Source organism: Hyperoodon ampullatus, assembly GCF_949752795.1.
Source record: "Hyperoodon ampullatus genome assembly, chromosome: 2".
NCBI classification, from domain to species: Eukaryota; Metazoa; Chordata; class Mammalia; order Artiodactyla; family Ziphiidae; genus Hyperoodon; species Hyperoodon ampullatus.
In genome coordinates, this window is record NC_136915.1 from 110,361,557 (window position 1) to 110,382,722 (window position 21,166).

The window sequence follows — 21,166 nt, forward strand, 5'->3', positions numbered from 1 at the left end:
AGTTTAGGGAGTCACGATGGCTTCACGGTTATGATGGCTTCTGATGACTTTCCAGCTGAGACCTGAAGGATGGGTAGGAATTAACCAGGCAGGGCAGAGGTATGCATGGGAAGAAAGTTCCAGGCAGAGACACAAGAAGTGGGAAAGTCTAGAGTACAGGAAGAGGGAGAAGGAGAGGGAGAGAGAGAAGCCAACCATGATGCATATTGGAGGAGCTGAGAGGATTACAACACAGCTAGAGCAGAGTATAAGGCAAAGCTGCAGAGGTAAACAGGTAAGGAGCTGGTAGCAGAATTCTGGATTCAGAAGGTATTACTGTATTTGCATCTTCTTGTACGTTGTTAATTCCTCTTCTTATTATCCAATTAGATTATATATTTCTTTTAAAAAGGACTTTTACTTTTCCTGTGATTTTGGTAGTGCCACCTACTATTGTTCCCTGAGTGTGTGATCAGTGAATTAATAGAGCATATAGGAATAGAATGCTGCCACATTCATTATAAGGTTGAAGTTATTACCTCCTAACCTTGTGAGGTAGTTATCAGAAAAAGCATAGGCTTGGAAATCACACAAGTCCTCAGTCTGCCATGTATTAGCTCTCTAATTTGGGAATAAGTTATCTAACCTCTTTAAGCCTCAGTCTTTTTCATCAGCGAAAAGAAGATAGTGACATTTAGTTCATAAATGTATCAGAGGATGAAGTGAGATATTTATATAACATCTAGCAGAGTGCACCCAACAAATGCCAGCTCCAGTTCTTTCCTCTCGTTTCCCTCCCCTGAGCTCGCAGTCCATTCTTTTCCATCTGCCCCCACACCTTGCTCCATAAACATTACCTCTCCTTTGCATTTTCTAAGCCTCCCTTTCCACTGGCTCCTTCCTTTCAGCCTACAAATGTCCTCGAACTCCAAGCTAAAAATAGTCCCTCGGTCAATCCAGTTCCCCATCCCCTCAAGCTACCTTTCCATTTCTCTTCATCCCTTTACCACCATACTCCTTAAAGGAGTTGTTAACATTTCCCAATCCAAGTTACATCAAGGACCCTCAGCCTGGAACCTGGGCTGAGAGAGGTGGGAATAAGAAAGGAGCCAAGACCCAATCACTGTCTCCAAGGAGGAGAACCAATGGTTTTGGAGTCACTGGTATGCTGACTGCCTCCACTTCTGAACTTCAATCTTTACACTTCAACTTTTCACAACCAGACAATGTTCCAATTTTTCCCTTTCTGTTAGAACTTCTTATAAAACCACCAGCTCTCAAGGTCTCTCACTGGTTCTCATACTGTGCTGAAGCAAGCTATACCAGTGATCATTTCCTTTTAAGCATGCCCTTTCCTCAACTAAAATTTCGCTGAATCCTCTAACCTAGTCCCACTGGGCTAATGATTTCACTCCCCCGATCAAAAACCTTTAATGTCTCCCTACAGTCTACAGCAAAAGTCTGAAGTGTTGAGCAACTCTCTTAAAGCCTTTCATGATCTGGTCTTTTTCCTTCTTCACTTGTTTTTCAGACAACCTATGCTCCAGTCATACAGAATAAATCACCACTTCCTGAACATGCCCTGTATTATCTTTGTTTGCTCTATGGCTTATGCTTATCTCCATTATCTGGGAAGCAGAAGCATTTCTTCCACACTCTGCCTAGTAAGTAGTTAAATCCATCCTTCTAAGTCCACCTCTTCAGTCCTCCTATCAGAAATAATCTAAATTTCTCTTTACTCTCATAATTCCTTAAACTTCTGTTACAGCTAATGACATCATTTGACTTGTATTACAGTTATGTGTGCTTACATTTATCTCCCTGACCAGGCTGGGAGATAAATGTAAGCACATCTCCTTTTTTTTTTTTTTTTGGCCATGTGGGGTCTTAGCTAGCGAAGCATGTGAGATCTTAGTTCCCTGACCAGAACTGAACCTGCACCCTCTGCGTTGGAAGCACAGGATCTTTTTTTTTGGAAAGGCAGAGTCTTAACCACTGGATTGCCAGGGAAGTTCCTGTAAGATTCTTTCTTTAAAAAAACAATCAAACAAAAAAAACTTCTTTTTATACATTTATTTATTTTTGGCTGCATTGGGTCTTCATTGCTGCACATGGGCTTTCTCTAGTTGCGGCGAATGGGGGCTACTGTTCATTGCGGTGCACCGGCTTCTCATTGCGGTGGCGTCTCTTGTTGCCGAGCATGCGCTCTAGGCGCTCGGGCTTCAGTAGCTGTGGAACGTGGGCTCAGTAGTTGTGGCTCGTGGGCTTAGTTGCTCTGCGACATGTGGGATCTTCCCGGACAAGGGCTCAAACCCGTGTCCCCTGCATTGGCAGGTGGATTCTTAACCACTGCACCACCAGGGAAGTCCCTTACCTTCATTCCTTTTTTTTTTTTTAACATCTTTATTGGAGTATAATTGCTTTACAATGGTGTGTTAGTTTAGTTTCTGCTTTATAACAAAGTGAATCAGCTATACATATACATATATCCCCATATCTCCTCCCTCTTGCGTCTCCCTCCCACCCTCCCTATCCCACCCCTGTAGGTGGTCACAAAGCACTGAGCTGATCTCCCTGTGCTATGCGCTGCTTCCCACTAGCTATCTATTTTACATTTGGTAGTGTGTATATGTCCATACCACTCTCTCACTTTGTCCCAGCTTACCCTTCCCCCTCCCAGTGTCCTCAAGTCCATTCTCTAGTAGGTCTGTGTCTTTATTCCTGTCCTGCCCCTAGGTTCTTCATGACCATTTTTTTTCTTTTTCTTTTTTTTTTAGATTCCATATATATGTGTTAGCATACGGTATTCATTTTTCTCTTTCTGACTTACTTCACTCTGTATGACAGACTCTAGGTCCATCCACCTCACTACAAATAACTCAATTTTGTTTCTTTTTATGGCTGAGTAATATTCCATTGTATATATGTGCCACACCTTCTTTATTCATCTGTCGATGGACACTTAGGTAGCTTCCATGTCCTGGCTATTGTAAATAGAGCTGCAATGAACATTGTGGTATATGACTCTTTTTGAATTACGGTTTTCTCAGGGTGTATGCCCAGGAGTGGGATTGCTGGGTCATATGGTAGTTCTATTTTTAGTTTTTTAAGGAACCTCCATACTGTTCTCCATAGTGGCTGTATCAATTTACATTCCCACCAACAGTGCAAGAGGGTTCCCTTTTCTCCCCACCCTCTCCAGCATCTACTGTTTGTAAATTTTTTGAGGATGGCCATTCTGACTGGGGTGAGATTAGTATATGTACTGCCGAAGTGAGCACTACCTTCATTCCTGTAACCTGTTAGCAGCTATAAAGCACAGTGAGAGTGCTGCCTCTATTGGTTCAATGATGTGCTGACACCTGCTGGTCATATCTAGTTCGGCCGCCCTGACCCCAGCACCTTCGTCTCTCTTAAGTATTAAGGGTGGGGACCCCCTTAACCAGCCAGACACTGAAAGCGTATGCTCGTGGTAATGTCGCCCCACAGCGCCACCCATCCCTAGAGACTCCAGGGACACACTCCGACCTCCTGATCTCTGGTGTCTCCAGTCTAAGTTTAGTTCAATCTTCAGAACTTTCCCCACGGACCCCCCACCCCAGCAATCTGTACTTAACATTTTCCCCATTACCACAGACATATAAGGAGAACAAGATCTCAAGGCACTGGGCAGCAAGGATAGAAAGAGGCAGACAACTTGGGAGCAGGAGATGTACAATGCCTCTTCCTCACCTCAAAGAATCAAGACTATTTCCTACAGAGTGCTCTTCCTTTTGACCTTTTATTTCTAGGAGGCTGTCGGGGTCATAGACCTTCTTGGTGACAGTGTGATAAACGGGAGGTTGAGCACAGAGTAGGTAGGCGGGGCTTGGGGGTGGGGCCAGGCCAAAGGGCCTCTCACTTAGGAGCTTCTCCATTCTGTCAGCTCTCCCGGGACATCCAAGGCAAGACTGGCACCCAGGGCGCAGCAGGTGAGGGACCAGGAAATGACAGAAGGGTAGGCTTCAGGGGTGATGGTGGCAGAAGAGTCCTAGCTCTGTCAGCCTGACCTTTCCATATTGTGAGATTCTCATTTGATAGAATTCTTGAGCCCCCAGTGGGGAGGTCCAGCTCAGTTCTTCCTGGGGCCAGGCAGCCTCAGAAAGACATGGTTTGGTTTGGGTGGGGGCAGGGCTGAGGGATGGCGGTGGATAAGGGTATGTGACAGGCTACTGAGAGGTGCAAGGAGATCTTAGGAGACGTGGAGGTAGATGTAGGGGCCACAGCAGGAGAGCATGGCCAGAGGGCCACAGGGCAGGACTCAGACAAGAGAAAACAGGAGACTGAAACACGAAGATGGGGAGAGGACAGTGGACAAAATGTGAGATGGCAATGGGGGCAGCGGAGAGCTGGGTAGCAGGAAGGCCAAGGAGGAAGGAAGGCTCACATGGAGCAATCTCCTCTTCCGGATGTAGAGCGTGGTCCAGAAAGCCCCAGGCAAAGCCGGGAGCAGAGCAAGGTTCCAGATTCCCACTGGACCGATTCAGCTGGGGGAGAACCACCCCTCCTTCCAGTTACCCACCTCCCCTTCTTCTTCAGACTCCTATTTCGTTTGGGGGAGAGGGCAAGGCTGCTCCTCACTGCGGTCAGAGCCACATCCTGCAGAGCAGGGGAGGGGGAAGTAAGAAGCAAAACAAGCAGAACCACCACAGGCGAAGACCATGGGGAGAACGCCCTGGATACTTGCAGCTGATGTGCCACCAGGAGGTCCTCAGCACAGTCCCAGCAGAGGACCTGAGGCCTCTAGGACTGTCTTGAGGTGCTTGTTTCTCATGATTCCTCCGTGTGCTTCAACCTCATTGAGAGCATTCCAAGGGAAGGAGGCTTCTTTGGATTATATGGTTCAAAGCCCGCTTTTATCATTTGCTAGTGACTTTAGCCAAGTTGCTTAATTTTTCTTAGTTTCGTTTTTCTCATTGCAAATTGGGGATACCTACCTTACAAAGGGTTGGGAAAACTGAGATAAAGCACTTGGCACATAATAGGTTCTCAATAAATGTTCATTATTATTTTTGTCAGGACTCCCAGGACCCATATATTTCTCACGTCTTTAAAGGCAGTACAGCACACTAGCTGACATGGGCTTTTGGAGTCAGAAAAACAGTAGTGTTTGACCTTGGGTAAATTATTTAACGTAAGCTTCAGTTTGCTCAGCTGTAAAACAAGGATAGTAATACCTACACCTCATAGATGTACGGTACCCAGTCAGTGTCCAGAAATGGCGGCTGTGAGAACTATCTGCCAGGTAAGCTTTATCTTCTCCACTGTAATAGCAACAGCCTACTTCCCCTGAGGTCTTAACTTGTGGTGCGCTAGCGTCCGGTGTGCCCTCATTCCTCCAGCCAAAGCTATGACTGCTCCTCTGGTTTTAGAGATCATGATTTCCTACAGTACAAAAGGAGAAAAAATGGAAACAAAGCACAGAGGACTGAGGGGGCCCAGGGGGAGAAAGATGACAAACAAAGGTGAAGATGAGATAGAAACCAAAGAGACAGAAAGGGGAAAAACCATTTCTCTCTAAGGAAGCCTGTGGCCTTTCTCCTAGTGACTGACCACATACCCCCCCATCTAACCCTTCCCTAGGAATCATGGAGTCCTTCAGTTCAAAGAGTCTGGCGCTGCAAGCAGAGAAGAAGCTACTGAGTAAGATGGCAGGTCGGTCTGTGGCTCATCTCTTCGTCGATGAGACGAGCAGCGAGGTGCTAGATGAGCTCTACCGTGTGTCCAAAGAATACACACACAGCAGGCCCCAGGCCCAGCGGGTTATCAAGGACCTGATCAAGGTGGCTGTCAAGGTGGCCGTGCTGCACCGCAGTGGCTGCTTCAGCCCCAGCGAGATGGCCTTGGCTACCCGCTTTCGCCAGAAGCTGCGGCAGGGCGCCATGACCGCACTCAGCTTCGGCGAGGTGGACTTCACCTTTGAGGCTGCTGTGCTGGCCAGCCTGCTGACCGAGTGCCGGGATGTGCTGCTGGAGCTGGTGGAGCGCCACCTCACACCCAAGTCACATGGCCGCATCCGCCATGTGTTCGATCACTTCTCTGACCCAGGCCTGCTCACGGCCCTCTATGGGCCTGACTACACTGAGCACCTTGGCAAGATCTGTGACGGGCTCAGGAAGCTGCTGGATGAGGGGAAGCTCTGAGAGTCCTGACCCCAGCACGTTCCTTCTTGGCAAAATGGCTGACTGAGAAAAAAACAGATAATGGGCTTTCTAACCCTGCTCATCTGCACTAATGCTTTTCAACCCTCAGATTTCAGTCTTTCCCAAGAGTGCCTGTGACTCTGAGACCACCCCATGCCCAACTGCTGGTGGAGAAGAAGCAATGCTGAGGGTTGAGGCCTCTCTCCTACTCCAGCCCCAAGACAGGAAACAAAGCTGCCTGAAAAAGATGAAGCGAAACTTGGATCTCTATTTTCCCCACAAGGGACCTTTCAAACAGGGAAGCCCCCTCCCCTCAGAACCAGGGGAAGAGGGTGTAGCCCATCTCACTCCTCTGGGGACACTAAAGACAGGGGGCGCAGGGAGCCCTTAGAGACATCCTAGACCTTCAGCTCTAGGCGGAGTCTGGACAGATACCAGAGACTCTGCTCCCGAGGGCAGGAAGAAGGGGCTAGGGCAGGGGAGAGTCTCACAGAGGAAATAAAACTATTAAAACATGCACAGGGCTCAATGTTTAATCTCTCCAGCTTCTTGTATCTTATGATCATCACAGAGGAAAGAGGTATATAAACACCACTCGTCTCACCTCTCACCATTTCCATACAGGAGACTGAGGCATATTTCCAGCATCACCGGGGTTCCCTTGCCTACTTCTTCTGTTTAAGAAACTCAAAAAAAACTGTACCGCAGATCAGTGCTACAAATTGCAAATAAATATGCAGTGAGGAGCAAGACATAGATCAAAAGGCTCTGGTCGGGAGAGGATATAAGAAAAAGACTCCCACAACTGTCCTCCTCTTCAAACTCCACGGCAATTCTTCTTCCATCCCTTAGCCTCACACAGGCTGAACAGAGGAGCAGATTAGAAGGGTGAACTTGTGGCATGGAGAGTTCAGGACCCTACATCGCTGTTTTTTTCTCAGAACAAGAGTTGTGAAAAAGTTATAGTGACCTGGTCAGTCAAGACTGAGCCCAAATTCTTTCATTTGAGATTGGGGGCGAGGCACAGTCTGCCATTCCCTGCAGCGGGGCTAGATCACTGATTGCCCGTTCTCAATAACATGGCTGGCTAAGAAGGTGGGTAAGGTGGGCCAGGAGTCACTGGCTCACTTACTGTTCCTGGGTTCCCCTCATCCCAGGGCTATAGAAATCCCATTTTTCAGCTAATAGTGGGAAAGAATAAGATATAGCAAATAAATAATACTTCAATATAGCACCAAATAAATTAGGTAACATAGTTGGAGATGGGGAGGAAGTTCGGGGCTGTGAGAGTCCCTGCCTCCCTGCTCTAAGGCCAAGGAATGGTGAAAGGGATGGGAAAGGCAGCAGGGATGTTAAAAGAGCCTTTTGAATCTAAAGGACAACTCTAGATTCAGCCCCAGAACTGAGAAGGGGTCTATTTCCCATCCCCTACCCTTGCCTATAGAACTGCTCCAGACCAAGGAACTCCTGACAGACAAGGAGGCTCAGAAGATGGCAGGAGTAAGGGAGGTGGGCTGGGAGGCCATGTTCCTGAGCCTCACCTCAGGCTCCTCTCTCCCTCAAGTTGCTCCTTCAACATCCGGCTTCTCTCAATCAGTTCTGGAGACATCAGAGTTTGAAGATTTCATCCTCCTGGTCCCGAAGTGTCCGGGTCCGAGAGGTCTGGGTCAGCGGCACAGGACCAAGGACTGCTCGTTGCTGCATCTGAGGAGAGCTCAGGTGAAGACCTGAATCCTCCCCAGGTATCCTGCAGGTGAGGAAAGGGGGAAAGAGCAACAGATCAAGGGAAGAGGCTGAGACTAGGCTGAGTGAGGAAGTACGTGGGAAGCTGTCCTTCTCTAATATACATGAGCCGGTTGCCTTAAGATGGAGTCTCAGTACCCTCTGGATAAATCCTAATCCTAATGCTCCTTCATGGACCATCAGAGCAGTAAGAACAGTCAACTATTTCACTCCACTGAGAACACAGAACCATTACCCAGTGCCTCTACCCATTGCAGCAGCCATAGGCTCTGCTCATTGTCTTGCAGCTACCTGAGGGAAAGGTTTCACCTTGCTTCTGCTGACACTGGAATTACTTACTTTGTGTCTCGTCAGGTATGGCTGGGGGAACAGAGAGTCTACGGAGGGACTTAAAAGGACCCATTCAAACTTCCCTGGTGGCACAGTGGTTAGGAGTCCGCCTGCCAAGGCAGGGGGCACGGGTTCGAGCCCTGGTCAGGGAGGATCCCACATGCCACGGAGCAACTAAGCCCGTGTGCCAAACTACTGAGCCTGTGCTCTAGAGCCCACGAGCCACAACTACTGAGCCCATGTGCCGCAACTACTGAGGCCCGCGCGCCTAGAGCCTGTGCTCCGCAACGGGAGAGGCCGCCGCAGTGAGAGGCCTGCGCACTATAGCGAAGAGTGGCCCCTGCTCGCCGCAACTGGAGAGGGCCCACGCGCAGCAGTAAAGACCCATCCCAGCCAAAAATAAATAAATTAAATAAAAATAAATAAATTAAAAAAAAAAGAAATAGAAAAAAAAAAGGACCCATTCAAGACTCACCCACTTTCTCCCTTTTTCAGCTTCTGGGCAGCAGCCTTCTTTGACAAGCTGATCTGTGAATCAAGCTTCTTAAGGAAATCAGAGGCAGAGAGGTCGTGAATGGGGGGCTCCTGGCCAGGTGCGGGAAGGACTTCACCATTGGCACGTCCCGAACCTGTCTCTTGTTTCTTCCTCTCAGCTGAGTGTGGCCCATCTTTATCCTTACTTGGCTGTACCTCTTCCTCTCCATCCTTCTCTTCCTCAGAATCCAAACCATTGAACAGGTCTCTGGGCTCTGTCAGGATGGGGATGTAGAGGGTTTTCTTCAGGAAGATCGAGTCATTAGTATAAAGGCGGTTTGCACGCTTAATCTGTTCCATCTTTAAAAAAAAGTCACCACGGTTAATGACAGTAATAACAATCCATCTTATATTTGTACAGCACCTCATGCTTTTTAAAGTGATTGTACAAACTCTTATCTGACCCAATAACAACCAAAACTACAGTGGGCTGATATTATCCCTATTTTATTGATCAGTAGCTTTCATACTTTTTGGTCCTAGGGCCCCTTTACATTTTAAAAAATTATTGAGGAAAAAAGTTTTTACTTATGTTGATCACATCTATCAATATTTAAGGTATTATAAAGTTAAAACTGAAAAAATTTAAAAACACTTCCATTACATATTAACATAAATACTTTGATGAAAAATAACTATATTTTCCAAAACAAAAACAACAAACATGTAGCAAGAACAGAGGCACTGTTTTACATTTTTGTAAATCACTTTAATGTCCGACTTAATGGAAGACAACAGGATTCTCATATCTGCCTCTACATGCATCTGCTGCAATATCACATGTCATGTAGCCTCTGGAAAACAGTACACTCATGAGAATAAAAAAGACAAATAAAGTCTTGTTATTATTACCATGAAAATTGTTTTGACCTTGTGGATCCCTACAGGGTCTTAGGGACCCCTAGGGGGTCCCTTTAACTACTGTTAAAGATGAAGGAACTGAGGTTCAGAGAGGTTAAGTTACTTGCCTAGCAAGTTACCGACAGAGATAGAACTTGAATTCTGGGCCTTTTTACTCCTTCCAGGAATGCTTTTCTTATTAAATTAATAATTTCACTGATCAAATATTTATTTAGTACCTATTTATTCATCACTGAACATAGTGACTGACATCACCATCTCTATCTACCTGCCTCCCAAGGTAGAAATATCAATGTCATCCTTAACTCATACTTTTCTTTCATGATCCATACCTAACAGGTCAACAAAAATGCTGTAAAAATCTCTCACATCTGGTCTCATCTTCACATTAACTGCCATTGACTTAGAACAGACTCTTAATATTTCTCATCTGGGTACTGTAACAGTTTTTTGTTTTGTTTTTTATAAATTTATTTATTTTTGGCTGTGTTCGGTCTTCGTTGCTGTGCACAGGCTTTCTCTAGTTGTGGTGAGCAGGAGCTACTCTTCACTGCAGTGCGTGAACTCTTCTCACTGTGGTGGCTTCTCTTGTTGTGGAGCATGGGCTCTAGGCACGTGGGCTTCAGTAGTTGCAGCACGCAGGCTCAGTAGTTGTAACTCGTGGGCTCCAGAGCAGTGCAGGCTCAGTAGTTGTGGTGCACAGGCTTAGCTGCTCTGTGGCACGTGGGATCTTCCCAGACCAGGGCTCAAACCCGTGTCCCCTGCATTGGCAGGTGGATTCTTAACCACTGCGCCACCAGGAAAGCCCCAACCCACTACCTTGCTTATAAACCTTCTATGGCTCCCCATTGGCTCAGAGATAAAATCCAAATTAGCAGGACTTCTCTGGCAGTCCAGTGGTTAGGACTCAGCACTTTCACTCACAGGGCCCGCGTTCGATCCCTGGTTGGGGAACTAAGATCTCACAAGCCACGTGGTGCGGCCAAAAAAAAAAATCCAAATTAGCATTCAAGGGCATTCTCAATCTAGCTCTCATAGGAAGTCCACCCACACCTCCCGTCTTCTGCCACTTATACATTTTGCCATCCTGAACTTTTAATTTTTCTTCCAAAATTTCATGATCCTTCACCCTTTTGTGTCTTTATCTGCCTGGAATGTTTCTCCACTACTCCCTTCTCTGCCTGGAAAACTTCTCATCAACTATCATTCCCTTTGTGTTATTTTCTTCAGGGCTCCCAATGCATACTGTAAATATTGCTGTTAATAATACCTACCCTATTATATTGTTATTCATCTATTTGCATATTTGTCTTGCCCAAACTGTGAGTCCTTTAAGGGCAGGGTGGGTGACTTGCCATCTCTGTATGCCTAAGGCACTCCTCAGCATCGCACAAACTTGGCGCACAGCAGAGGCTCATTAATGCTTTATGAGTAAATAAACTAGATAATAAAATATAGGAACCACAGACACAGTATGTCAGTATTTTATTATCCGAGGCCAGGCAGCCAGTTTTACTAAAAATTCATCCCATAATGGCACCAGTTTGGGAAATCATAATTCTTATATCTGTCAAATATCAAAGCTGTTTCCATTCTAGGGCAAGACTACTATAATAAAGTTGACTTATAAAATCTTATGCTATAATGAGTTTAAAAATAAAATCGGATTGATCTGAACAATAAAAAAAAGTCTAAAATGGCTTGCAGTTTTGTACTTTTTCTTCGCCAAGTGCTTTGATGCTATTCATTTTATTTTGCCTAGATAATATCCTAGGTCTCTTTTGTCTAGATAATATCCTAGGTCCTTTTCTGTTGCTTTTATTATTTCCTAGCAGTACCATATAAGGGGACATTGTTCCACTTCCATCGAGCCAAGAGCTAGAAAGGTCATTAGAATCTAGTTAGTTTAATAGAGCAATTCAAAGTGAGGATTTTAGAATGAGGTCACCTGGTCTGAATCTTAGCTCTACTAATTAGACTAGTTGTATATAGTCTATGGCAAATTATCTCTCTAAGCTTCAGTCTCCTTATCTTTAAAATTTTATTTTTATTGAAGTATAATTGACTTACAATATTTTATTAGTTTCAGATGTACAACACAGTGATATTCCTTACCTTTAAATGGAAATAGTTACATCTACCTCATAAAGATTTACAGAGAAATATGAGATAATATATAGCGCTTGGCACATACTAAGTGTTCCTTAAATGACAGGTAGGTAATAACTTAGGTAATTGATTTATATAAGTTTTTACTTTAATACATCTTCCTCATTTTACAAATGATAAGAAACTGAGGCCCCAAACAGGGGAAGTGATTGACTATTCAGTCACTCAGCTAGTAAGCAGCAGAATGAGGCCAGAACCTAAAACGCTTCTTCACTAGACTACAGAGGTCTTCTGTACTCAGAAAGGTACAGGGTTGTAAGAAAACCTCAAAAAAAAATTGTTGATTCACTAGCAGCACAGTTTCCTTCATTGCATGGCCTCTGAGCCTCTGCTGGGATGAAAGCACTGCTCAGTACTTTCACATCTACTTCCTTTGTTTAGGCCATCCCTCTACCTGAAATGTTCACTTTACTATACTCCCAAATCTCCATGTGTGGAAATCTTAGCCATAGTTTCATTCATTCAAAAAACATCTATTAAGCTTTTATGTGCTGGGGACTATGCCAGGTTCTAGAGATATAAAATTGAAAGGAAATTGTTCTGTCCCTTAAAGAGAGTACAGGCTACCAGAAAGACAAAGATGTAAAAGGTATAAACCACTGGATTACATAGGTTTATAGAGAGGAGCATAGAGGAAAGAATGTCCAAGTCTTTCAAGGCCCATTGCGATGGCTCCCTTAAAATCTGCACTGATGTCCCCTTCCAAATAAAAATCAGTCTTCTTTCCTGACTTCCCCCTCTTTGTTAACACCTCTACGAACTCACCACGTTCTGTCACCTACAATCAATCATTAGTTGTGTCCCTGTCCATATCTCACTAGACTGTAAATTACATGAGGGCAGCAACTATAGACTTTATTTATGTTTCTGTCTCCCAAGGTGGTTACCACAGTGCTTTAAACATACCAAGCATTAAAATGTTGGCTAAATTCAACAGGATATGGAAAAAAAAAAAACCTTTATCAACTTTAAAACAATGTATTTTTACATCTACCAAATACACCCTATGCAGGAGCTGAAATGCTTGGCATAGAGAGTACCTGTTTTGTACCAAGGAGGCCACCTTCCAGAAAAGAAGAGGGTAGAGCATTGAGGAGAAAAAAGAACAAGAAGAGACAGGCACGTAGGGAACTTAGGACTAAAAACTAGCTCTCCATTGTTTGCTGTAAATGTTTAATCACTCTCAATTAATGTTGCTATGTGGTTAACAGTACAAGCTTTGGAGTAAGACAGACCTGTTTGAATTTTCACTTCAACACTTTCGTTATTTGACCTTGGTCAAACTGGTTAACCAATCTAAGTCTCGGTTTCTTCATCTGTAAAAAGGGGACAATAATTGTGTGCTTGATAGGGATGTGAGGATCAAATGGGCTAATAGATGTAAAGTCTTTAGTATAGTGACTGGCGTAATAAATAAGAGTTGCTCCCCTCCATTGGGATAGTGGGACAGGATTTGTCCCAACCAGACAGTGCAACACTGAGATGGGAACACAAACCAAAAAAGACAAACGTGGACCAGACTTACACCACAATTTATCACAATTAGTTAATTTAAACACAATTAAGAAAATTTCAGGGGAAGTTGCCTAGAGGGCCACTACCTACTCATGAGAAATAAGTCTCTTCTAAGTGGGTGTCTGCGTCCCAATCCTGTTAGACTCACCGTCACCCCGTATTTGAGTGCTAGTCCAGCCAGGGTGTCTCCGGGCGCCAACTGATGCTCCAGGCGTCTTTCCCTCACCGGGGAGCAGGCAGACTGCACCAGGCTTCCATAAGAACGAGCCCGGCTCCCTTGAAGCAGTCCTGACCCGCCAAGGGGGGCCTGTCTAGAAGGAGAAGCCATCTCCTCACCCTGCGGACAACTGGGGTTGCCAACTGCGGGAGGCCTGTCTAAGTGACCAATAGTGACGGGCCCGGGGTCTCAGACTTAGAGGATTCCTTTCCCCTTCAGTCTTCTGTCCTAAGTCTCCTCGCCTCCCCCGGCACTACGCGACCTCTCAGCCCTCGCTTCTCCTCCCTCCAAGCCCCTTTCCCACCAATCTGTACTCCGACAATTCAGTCTCTACCTGAGTCTCTCCTTAGCACCCCTCCGACTTTCGATTCCCCACAACAACTCGCGACATTGACCTCTGACCTTTGAATTCTAGACAGCCTCCTCAACACTCAGCTCAGTTTGCCCCTAGGTCCGGCAGCCCGACCTCCCGGCCTCACAACACCCCGACTCCGCCCCGTCCCGAGGTGGGCCTGCTAGGGTCAGGAACAAATCAGGCCCACCGCAGGTGGGCTGTGGCCGCAGGAGAAGAGCGTGATGAAAGCGAGAGCCTACAGCACACTTTCCCCTCAGCGATCCTCAGAGGTACCCTCCGCATCAAATTAGTCACACCCTCAAATTCGGGCTCCACATCTAGGTTCTTGTCCCACCAAACCCTTGAATCTGTCAAGATGCAGGGGCCTGTATCCAGCCCGGCGGCAAGTTCTTTGAAAAAAAAGACTTCATTTCCCTAAAGGCTCCGCGCCGGCGGGGTCGCAGGGCACCATAGGAAATGCAGTCCCCATCCGCAGGCAAGGGGCGGACTTCCGGGATCGCGCAGGGCACGCGTGGAAGAGCGTCCCCGGAAGTAAGGGGGCCAACCGGAAAGAGACAGGAAGGAAGGTAGCAGTCCCACTCTCGCTACGGTGGCCTGAAAGGAGTAACGAAGGCGGAGCCGTAGAATTGATCATTTCTGGGGCTCACAGTCGTGATGTCTTTCAAGAGGGAAGGGGATGATTGGAGTCAACTCAATGTGCTCAAAGTAAGCGCGAGAGAAGAGCGTCTGGAGCAGCTTCACCTGCCCTCTGAAGGATGTGAAGGAGCTGTTTTGTTGCTGTGACAACAACTGGTGGGGGGTGGTGCGGAGGGAGCCAGACGACTAGAGCTGCTGTTGACCCCTTTTTCGCCCCAGATCTCTGCTCTCCCCATGGTCTTTATTCCCTTTGAGTCCTCGTCCCTATCATTTCACTTTTATCCCGTCCGGACTTCTTCCCCTATCTCCTGCAGAAACGAAGAGTTGGGGATCTGCTGGCCAGTTATATCCCAGAGGATGAGGCGCTGATGCTACGGGATGGACGGTGAGGGCGAGGAGTGGATCAAGCCTAAGGGTTCTGCGGTTAGAGGCTCAATAAACTTTTTTTGGGCTGCGCTGGGTCTTTGTTGCTGCCCACGGGCATTCTCTAGTTGCGGCGAGGGGGGCTTACTCTTCGTTGCGGTGCGCGGTCTTCTCACTGTGGTGGCTTCTCTTGTTGCGGAGCACAGGCTCTAAGTGCGCGGGCTTCAGTAGTTGTGGCTCGCGGGCTCTAGAGCGCAGGCTCAGTGGTTGTGGCGCACGGGCTTAGTTGCTCTGCGGCATGTGGGATCTTCCTGGACCAGGGCTCGAGCCCCTGTCCCCTGCATTGGCAGGCGGACTCTCAACCACTGTGCCACTAGGGATGCCTAATAAACTTTTGTTATTAAGGAGGAGAGCGGGAGTATCTAAGATTCTTTAGCTAGGAGTGAGCGACAGGGATGTGGTTGGTGGACATTGGGAGACTTGGGAGCTGGGCTTTGGAAAGGAGTGCTAGGACGAGGTGGGACCCATGGCCGAGACTCCACTACTCTGGGGCCAATTATCTTCTTCTTTCCTCCTCCCCAGCTTTGCTTGTGCCATATGTCCCCATCGACCTGTACTGGACACTCTGGCCATGCTGACTGCCCACCGTGCAGGCAAGAAGCATCTATCCAGTAAGTTTGGGAGAAGACAGAGGATGGCGAATAAACCCTTAAAATCTCTTCAGACCACCCTTGGTGCTCTGTTTTTTATTCTCTTCCCCTTCCTCCTCAGGCCTGCAGCTTTTCTACGGCAAGAAGCAGCCAGGAAAGGGCATGGAGCAGAATCCAAGAGAGCAGAATGAACTGAAGAGGGAAGAGACCAAAGTGGAGGTAATCAGAGCAGGGAGGTTGTGTTCCAGGCAGGACTGTGCTGCACACCTTAGGCTTGAAGGGCTTTGGCTTCTTTCTAGCTCTGAAGGCTCTGATTCTGTCTCCCATCTCCATGCCAGGCTCCTCTGTTAACCCGGACTCGACTTATCACCCAGAGCGCTCTGCACAGAGCTCCTCACTATAACAGTTGCTGCCGCCGGAAGTACAGGTCTGTGGGGTGGGAAAGCCAGAGATAGGGAGGGACAGGAGATAGATGGCTCTAAAGTGATTGTTTTCCTAATTGTAATCTGAGGAATACTAGTGTTCTGGAGGTGTTAACTTGTATTTCAGGAAAAAGAATCTTGTAATTAAGAAAAAAGTTTGGGCAGTGGTGCTTTGTAATCCTATTTGAAGAATAGTAATATTAGTATATTTTAGGGCTCTACGAAGTCTTAAGATTAAAAAAAAAACCTTAAAAAAGTTAACTTAACCTTCCCTAGATTCACTGGATTCCACAATCGTTTTTATGCAGAACGCTTATTAATATCTTGAGGAACACAGTTTAGGAAGCACTGCTTTAAGGGGTTGGGAGTCACAGGAGATTTGGCCCTTTCCTTTACTGCTTTTACAGACTTTGATTCTTCTCTACCCAGACCAGAAGCCCTTCGTCCCTCTGTCTCTTGTTCCCCTTTGCCACCCCCAGAGGTTGAACCCCAAAGTGGGAAGATCAGTAGAGAACCTGAGCCTGAGACTGGCTCACAGACCAAGGAGTCGGCAACTGTCTCATCCCCTGCACCTATGAGCCCCACAAGAAGACGGGCCCTGGATCATTACCTCACCCTTCGAAGGTGAGTATGCAGAATCACTTTCCTCAGATTTCCCCTTTTCTCTCTGACCCTCCTTTTTTCAAAGCTTCTCAAGTGTTTTTACTTATCCCCACTAATTTCTTTCTTTCTTTTCTTTTTTTTTTTTTTTTTTGCGGTACGCGGGCCTCTCACTGTTGTGGCCTCTCCCGTTGGGGAGCACAGGCTCCGGACGTGCAGGCTCAGCGGCCACGGCTCACGGGCCCAGCCGCTCCGCGGCATGTGGGATCTCCCCGGACCGGGGCACGAACCCGTGTCCCCTGCATCGGCAGGTGGACTCTCAACCACTGTGCCACCAGGGAAGCCCACCCACTAATTTCTTAATAAACTTCCTTTCCTGACCAATTCTCTTTTTTCTGATGTTTCCAGCTCTGGATGGATCCCAGATGGACGAGGTCGATGGATAAAAGATGAAAATGTTGAGTTTGACTCTGATGAAGAGGAACCCCCTGATCTCCCCTTGGACTGACACCCTCTTGCCCCGTTCAGTTCACAAATAAACTACAGCGGGTGCTGGGAGCCTAACTTTCCTTGAGTCTGGCTCCTTGTTTCAGGATTTCAGATCTGTTCCTTCTCAGCCCAGCCAGTTCTTCTCTGCAATGTACACAGCTCCCCATACTTCTAACCCCTCCCCCACCTTCTAGCAAAGTCATGCCAAGCGTCAGCTGCGTGCAGCCCAGTGCCCTATTAATAAGTCTGTCAGAAGGAGGTTTTTGCCCTTCATGTTTTCTGCCTTCTTCTCCACCTCCACTCAAAGTCCTTTCCTCCTTCAAATAACATGGGGGTTGTGGGTAGGCGTTCGGGGGGAGGGGCCGGACATGTCAAGAAACAGGGCCAGGGCTGGCCACCCTGTGAAAGTAGAAGAGACTAAAGGCATTGGCAGGGTTATGGGGAACACCAAGGGAGGGAGCTCCCCCACCTCCTGCTGGTAACCTGAACCTCCCTGCCTGCTGATCCCCAGAGTATAAATAATCCCCTGATGAATTGGCAGTAACCCTTGAGGGTTAGCGCCAAGATTTCCACCCCAAAGCCCAAGGAAGGAGGCAGGCAGAGTGGACAGAAGGGCTTTTATTTACAAGATTGAGGATTTAAGCTTTCAGGGCTCCGAGCTCTAGTTGGTAAAGGGAAGGGTAGTGTTATCTCTTCTTTTGCTGGCGACCTGTAAAGGAGGAAGAGTAAACACAAGTCATTATCCCGTCTCTTGCTTCCTGCAAAGGTGCTCTTCTTCTTTCTAGTTCCTTGGCCAGACTCATAAAGAGGTAATGTCTGAGGCCACCAAACATACCCTTCCCCCCTCACATTAACAAAATAAGAAAACGCAGCAAATAAAAATACCATTCCCCCAAACAGGTATGTGTAGCTTCCCTCCGCCTCTCTCCTGGTATATTTGGGCAGAGGAGCTTTTCTGTCTACTTTCGGATCACCTACGGGGTTTGAGCTTCTCATGTGAGTCACTTTGGCAGCACCCCAGGCTGTTAGTCACTAAGTCAGCTTTCAGGAGCATCCACCAGCTTCTGCAGCTACATGCCCTCTCCCCCACACACCACGTCTGCAGCTACTCACGCAGTTCATTGTTCCGGGTCATGGCCTGGGCTGCCCGAGTTCGTGGCCCCTGCTGTGTAAAGTGGTAGCCAAAGCGGACAATGGAGGGGCACTGTTCAAGCATGGCGGCCATCTCCATCTCCACTGCGTCACCAGGCCACTGGCGCTGGGGGAAGGAGAGATGGAAGCTGTCACCCACCCTGTCTGGGTTGTTCACAGTCCTAGACCACCGACCCCTTGGGAGGTCAAAGAGGCTTGTTTCTTCAGAGTGGGTGATAAGAGGCGCTGCCTTGGCTCCCCTCATAGGGACAAAGAAGAGGAGAGTTCAAACAAGATCAGATGAGATCCTGCCCCAGTGGCTGCCTCAGGGAGGAGGCTCAGTGAGTATTAACTGACTGCAAAGACCAGGAGAAGGGAAGGGAATACTGACCTGGTTGTCTACGCGGAGCTCAGTGAGTGTGGCATTCTCCCGAACTGCCTTCAGCACAGCCATGAGCCCTGCGCTGCTAATGAAGTTGGATTCAATGTTCAGGCTCTGGAGGCTACGATTCTCACGCAACATGTCAGCCACCGCCTGGGTAGTAGGAACTTGGGTTAGGGTTAGGGGACAGTTTCACAGATGACTGAGGAGAGAAAGAACAGGAGCAAGAGGGAAACACAGCTCTTGGAGAAGAGTCCTTGAGCTGTGGGTGGGGCTTGAGGGAGGCAGGTGTGGGAGTAGGTAGCAAGGAAAGCAGATTAAGTGCGCAGGGGAGTTGGCGTGGGTAGGAGGGTTGTGGCTCTTCAGGAAGATGAGCTGAGGATTTCAGAGCGGTGAGTCATAGGACTGAGGGTAGGAGTCTCCAGCAGGGCTCCCCTAAGAGAGCATGATGGGAATAGCACCCCCAGCACAACCCTTTATGTCAGCCCTGCCAGCGGGGCATGTCAGGGTGCAGGGAGAGGGCTAGGGATGTCAGCTAGCCTTACACTGGCAACGGGGTCACCACTCCTTGTGGCCACCAGACTGAAGCTCCGGACATGGGTATTTGTCTTCATTGCTTCACACAGCTCAGTCAGCATGGGTATCGGGATGTCCTATCAAAGGGGAATAGGAGATGGTGGGCTAGGGGACTCACATATGTCAGCAGAGTTATCCCAGTGTTATTGCTTAGAGGATGGGGGTCAGATACCTGGATATTATTGAGATTCACCTCCTCCAGCTCCTTGTCATTGCTTCGAACACTCTTCAGTATCTCCTCGATGTTTGTGGGATTTGGGGGCTCATCCGGCACTGGCTTATACTTGTCAGGCTGCACCACACCTGGTGGGTGAGGGCAGGAAGGAAACTCCAACATGTCCCCCACAATCTCCTCCCCATTGGTTCTCATGACTTATGCATCATGTCCTCTCCCTGATTCACCTGTTTCACCCTTTGCTACCTTTGCTCAGACTCTGGGACTGCCTGCCAAGAGCCCTGGGCGCCATGCTCCCAAACACACTCACTGCTAATGCCTTCAGTGTTGCAGATTTCTCCGCTGCAGATAGCATCATAGTATTGCTTGTTGCTCATCAGTGTGTACATGCCCAGAATGGCTGGAGAGAGTAAGCAGAGGGGAGACAGGGAATGAGAGAAATGGACTTGTTCCAGGTCCCCCACCGACCTCATTCTGAATCTGTTGCATTTTTGAAGCCTGACCTCTTCAACTCTCCCTTGGTCCCAGGGGTCCCTTCCATTAAACTGCGTAAGGCAGTGGTTTTTAAAACATTGAGACAGGGCTAAGGGAAGATCCCTAAGGAGACACTACAGGGTGAGGGAGTCTGTCAGACCCTCCTGTTTTCAGCCAGAATAGTTTTGCTTTATAATCCCTGTAAAATTGCCCTAGAGTTGTTAACTTATTAAATTTAAAGATGAGTGAATACATACATAAACAAGAAAAATTTAAAACCACTGCCTGAGGCTTTCTCAAAAGGTCCACATCCTGGTTCAGGGCCTTCCCCACTAGCCCCATGCCATGGTTAGGAGCCCCTGCCCCAGATCTTCCCAACTCCTCAACTTCCCACAGCTGCCCACCTGCTATATCACACATCTCAGCATCTGTGGCATGGGCCAGTGCCTCCTCCAGCTCGGGCTCCAGAGTGACCTGCTCCTGGACTGGAATTTCTCTCTTGGGCTGAATATAGGGTTTCCCTGATGGAGAGATGAGGATGGTTCAGGTACAGGTCATTTCTCCTAAGATCCTGGCCTCCAGATTCCTTTCCTTCTCCAGGAGGTGGAATGCTGGGTCACTAGGAGCCACTGTAAAGCCTGAGTCCTCTACAAGCTCAGGACTCCTGGGTCCCCTTGATCTCTTCTAAGAGCTGAAGAGTGCAAGCTGGCATGCAGGTGTAGGCAGCTGAGTCCCTGGGCAGCTAGGAGCTGTAGGGTGAGAGGGAAGCTGGAGGGGACATTTGAGAGACAACCATTTGGGTTCTGGAAGGCATGGATGTTAAGGTCTCCATACCCTTCTTCTCGCCTGTGTAGGGAACCAAGTCATCACGCTCTTTGACCTCTAGTGCCTGCTGTTCCAGGTACTGCAAAAGGGCCTCTCGGTCCAGCGGCCCCGTTGGGCTCTTCTTTGTCTGGTCACGTTGTCTTAGTCCAGCTGGCAGGAGCATGTTCTTAGGGATGAGTTTTGGGGAGCAAGTCAGACCTTCCCTCTGACCTGGGGCACCTCCAAGGCTCCCTAAAACATCTCCAGACACCATTCCCCTGACCCTCTTGGGACTCCAGGCCCTGTAGATAGCCCTGGTCTTAAGTCACCCAGGGCCCCACACCCTTCCCAAATGCCTGGGGACTGCCCCTGGTACCCTGTGCTAGAGCCCCTACCTCGGGGTCCATCTCCTGTAGCTCGCAGTCCAGCTGCTCTAGCTCCTCAGGGCTCAAGGTCCTTAGGATCTCATCTTCATCTATGTCTCTGTATTTCTCCAGTTCCTTCTGATACGATGACATGATGGCCCCACCCCCTTCCCACAGTGTGGCACTCACGGAGCCTGGGGTACATGGGGAAAGT

General features: G+C 47.9%; 4 protein-coding genes across 5 annotated transcripts; 2 read left to right on the forward strand and 2 right to left on the reverse strand.

Annotated features, from left to right (window-relative positions):
* Positions 1 to 5,606: 5,606 nt before the first annotated feature.
* Positions 5,607 to 6,161, forward strand: TNFAIP8L2 (TNF alpha induced protein 8 like 2; the record flags this gene model as incomplete). The annotated part of the gene is made up of 1 exon (XM_079696497.1): positions 5,607 to 6,161. One exon carries the CDS (start codon positions 5,607 to 5,609, stop codon positions 6,159 to 6,161), a length of 555 nt encoding a protein of 184 aa, XP_079552623.1.
* Positions 6,162 to 7,769: 1,608 nt separating this feature from the next.
* Positions 7,770 to 14,167, reverse strand: LYSMD1 (LysM domain containing 1; the record flags this gene model as incomplete). Of its 2 annotated transcripts, none has more annotated exons than XM_079697675.1 (3): positions 7,770 to 7,908; positions 8,710 to 9,068; positions 14,132 to 14,167. In XM_079697675.1, 3 exons carry the CDS (start codon positions 14,165 to 14,167, stop codon positions 7,770 to 7,772), a joined length of 534 nt encoding a protein of 177 aa, XP_079553801.1. The 2 variants fall into 2 exon arrangements, with proteins under 2 accessions (XP_079553801.1, XP_079553800.1); XM_079697674.1 differs by lacking the exon at positions 14,132 to 14,167 and adding an exon at positions 13,462 to 13,641.
* Positions 14,168 to 14,496: 329 nt separating this feature from the next.
* SCNM1 (sodium channel modifier 1) lies at positions 14,497 to 17,112 on the forward strand. The gene is made up of 7 exons (XM_079697875.1): positions 14,497 to 14,590; positions 14,836 to 14,906; positions 15,467 to 15,555; positions 15,656 to 15,753; positions 15,873 to 15,961; positions 16,386 to 16,580; positions 16,965 to 17,112. The coding sequence occupies exons 1-7, from the start codon at positions 14,540 to 14,542 to the stop codon at positions 17,062 to 17,064; spliced, it is 693 nt and encodes a 230-aa protein (XP_079554001.1). The 5' UTR covers positions 14,497 to 14,539; the 3' UTR covers positions 17,065 to 17,112.
* A 533-nt stretch (positions 17,113 to 17,645) lies between these two features.
* TMOD4 (tropomodulin 4) lies at positions 17,646 to 21,105 on the reverse strand (the record flags this gene model as incomplete). Its single annotated transcript, XM_079697517.1, has 9 exons — positions 17,646 to 17,754; positions 18,159 to 18,303; positions 18,568 to 18,711; positions 19,104 to 19,211; positions 19,307 to 19,437; positions 19,620 to 19,709; positions 20,188 to 20,304; positions 20,618 to 20,774; positions 20,983 to 21,105. 9 exons carry the CDS (start codon positions 21,103 to 21,105, stop codon positions 17,732 to 17,734), a joined length of 1,038 nt encoding a protein of 345 aa, XP_079553643.1. The 3' UTR covers positions 17,646 to 17,731.
* Between the last annotated feature and the right edge of the window lie 61 nt (positions 21,106 to 21,166).

What these genes read in the sequence shown, in the direction of transcription:
- SCNM1 (XM_079697875.1), top strand. Translation starts at nt 14,540, where the DNA reads ATGTCTTTCAAGAGGGAAGGGGATGATTGGAGTCAACTCAATGTGCTC. An exon ending in TGCTGCCGCCGGAAGTACAG is followed by an intron (nt 15,962 to 16,385) that starts GTCTGTGGGGTG and finishes TTCTCTACCCAG; the next exon opens with ACCAGAAGCCCTTCGTCCCT. An exon ending in CATTACCTCACCCTTCGAAG is followed by an intron (nt 16,581 to 16,964) that starts GTGAGTATGCAG and finishes TGATGTTTCCAG; the next exon opens with CTCTGGATGGATCCCAGATG.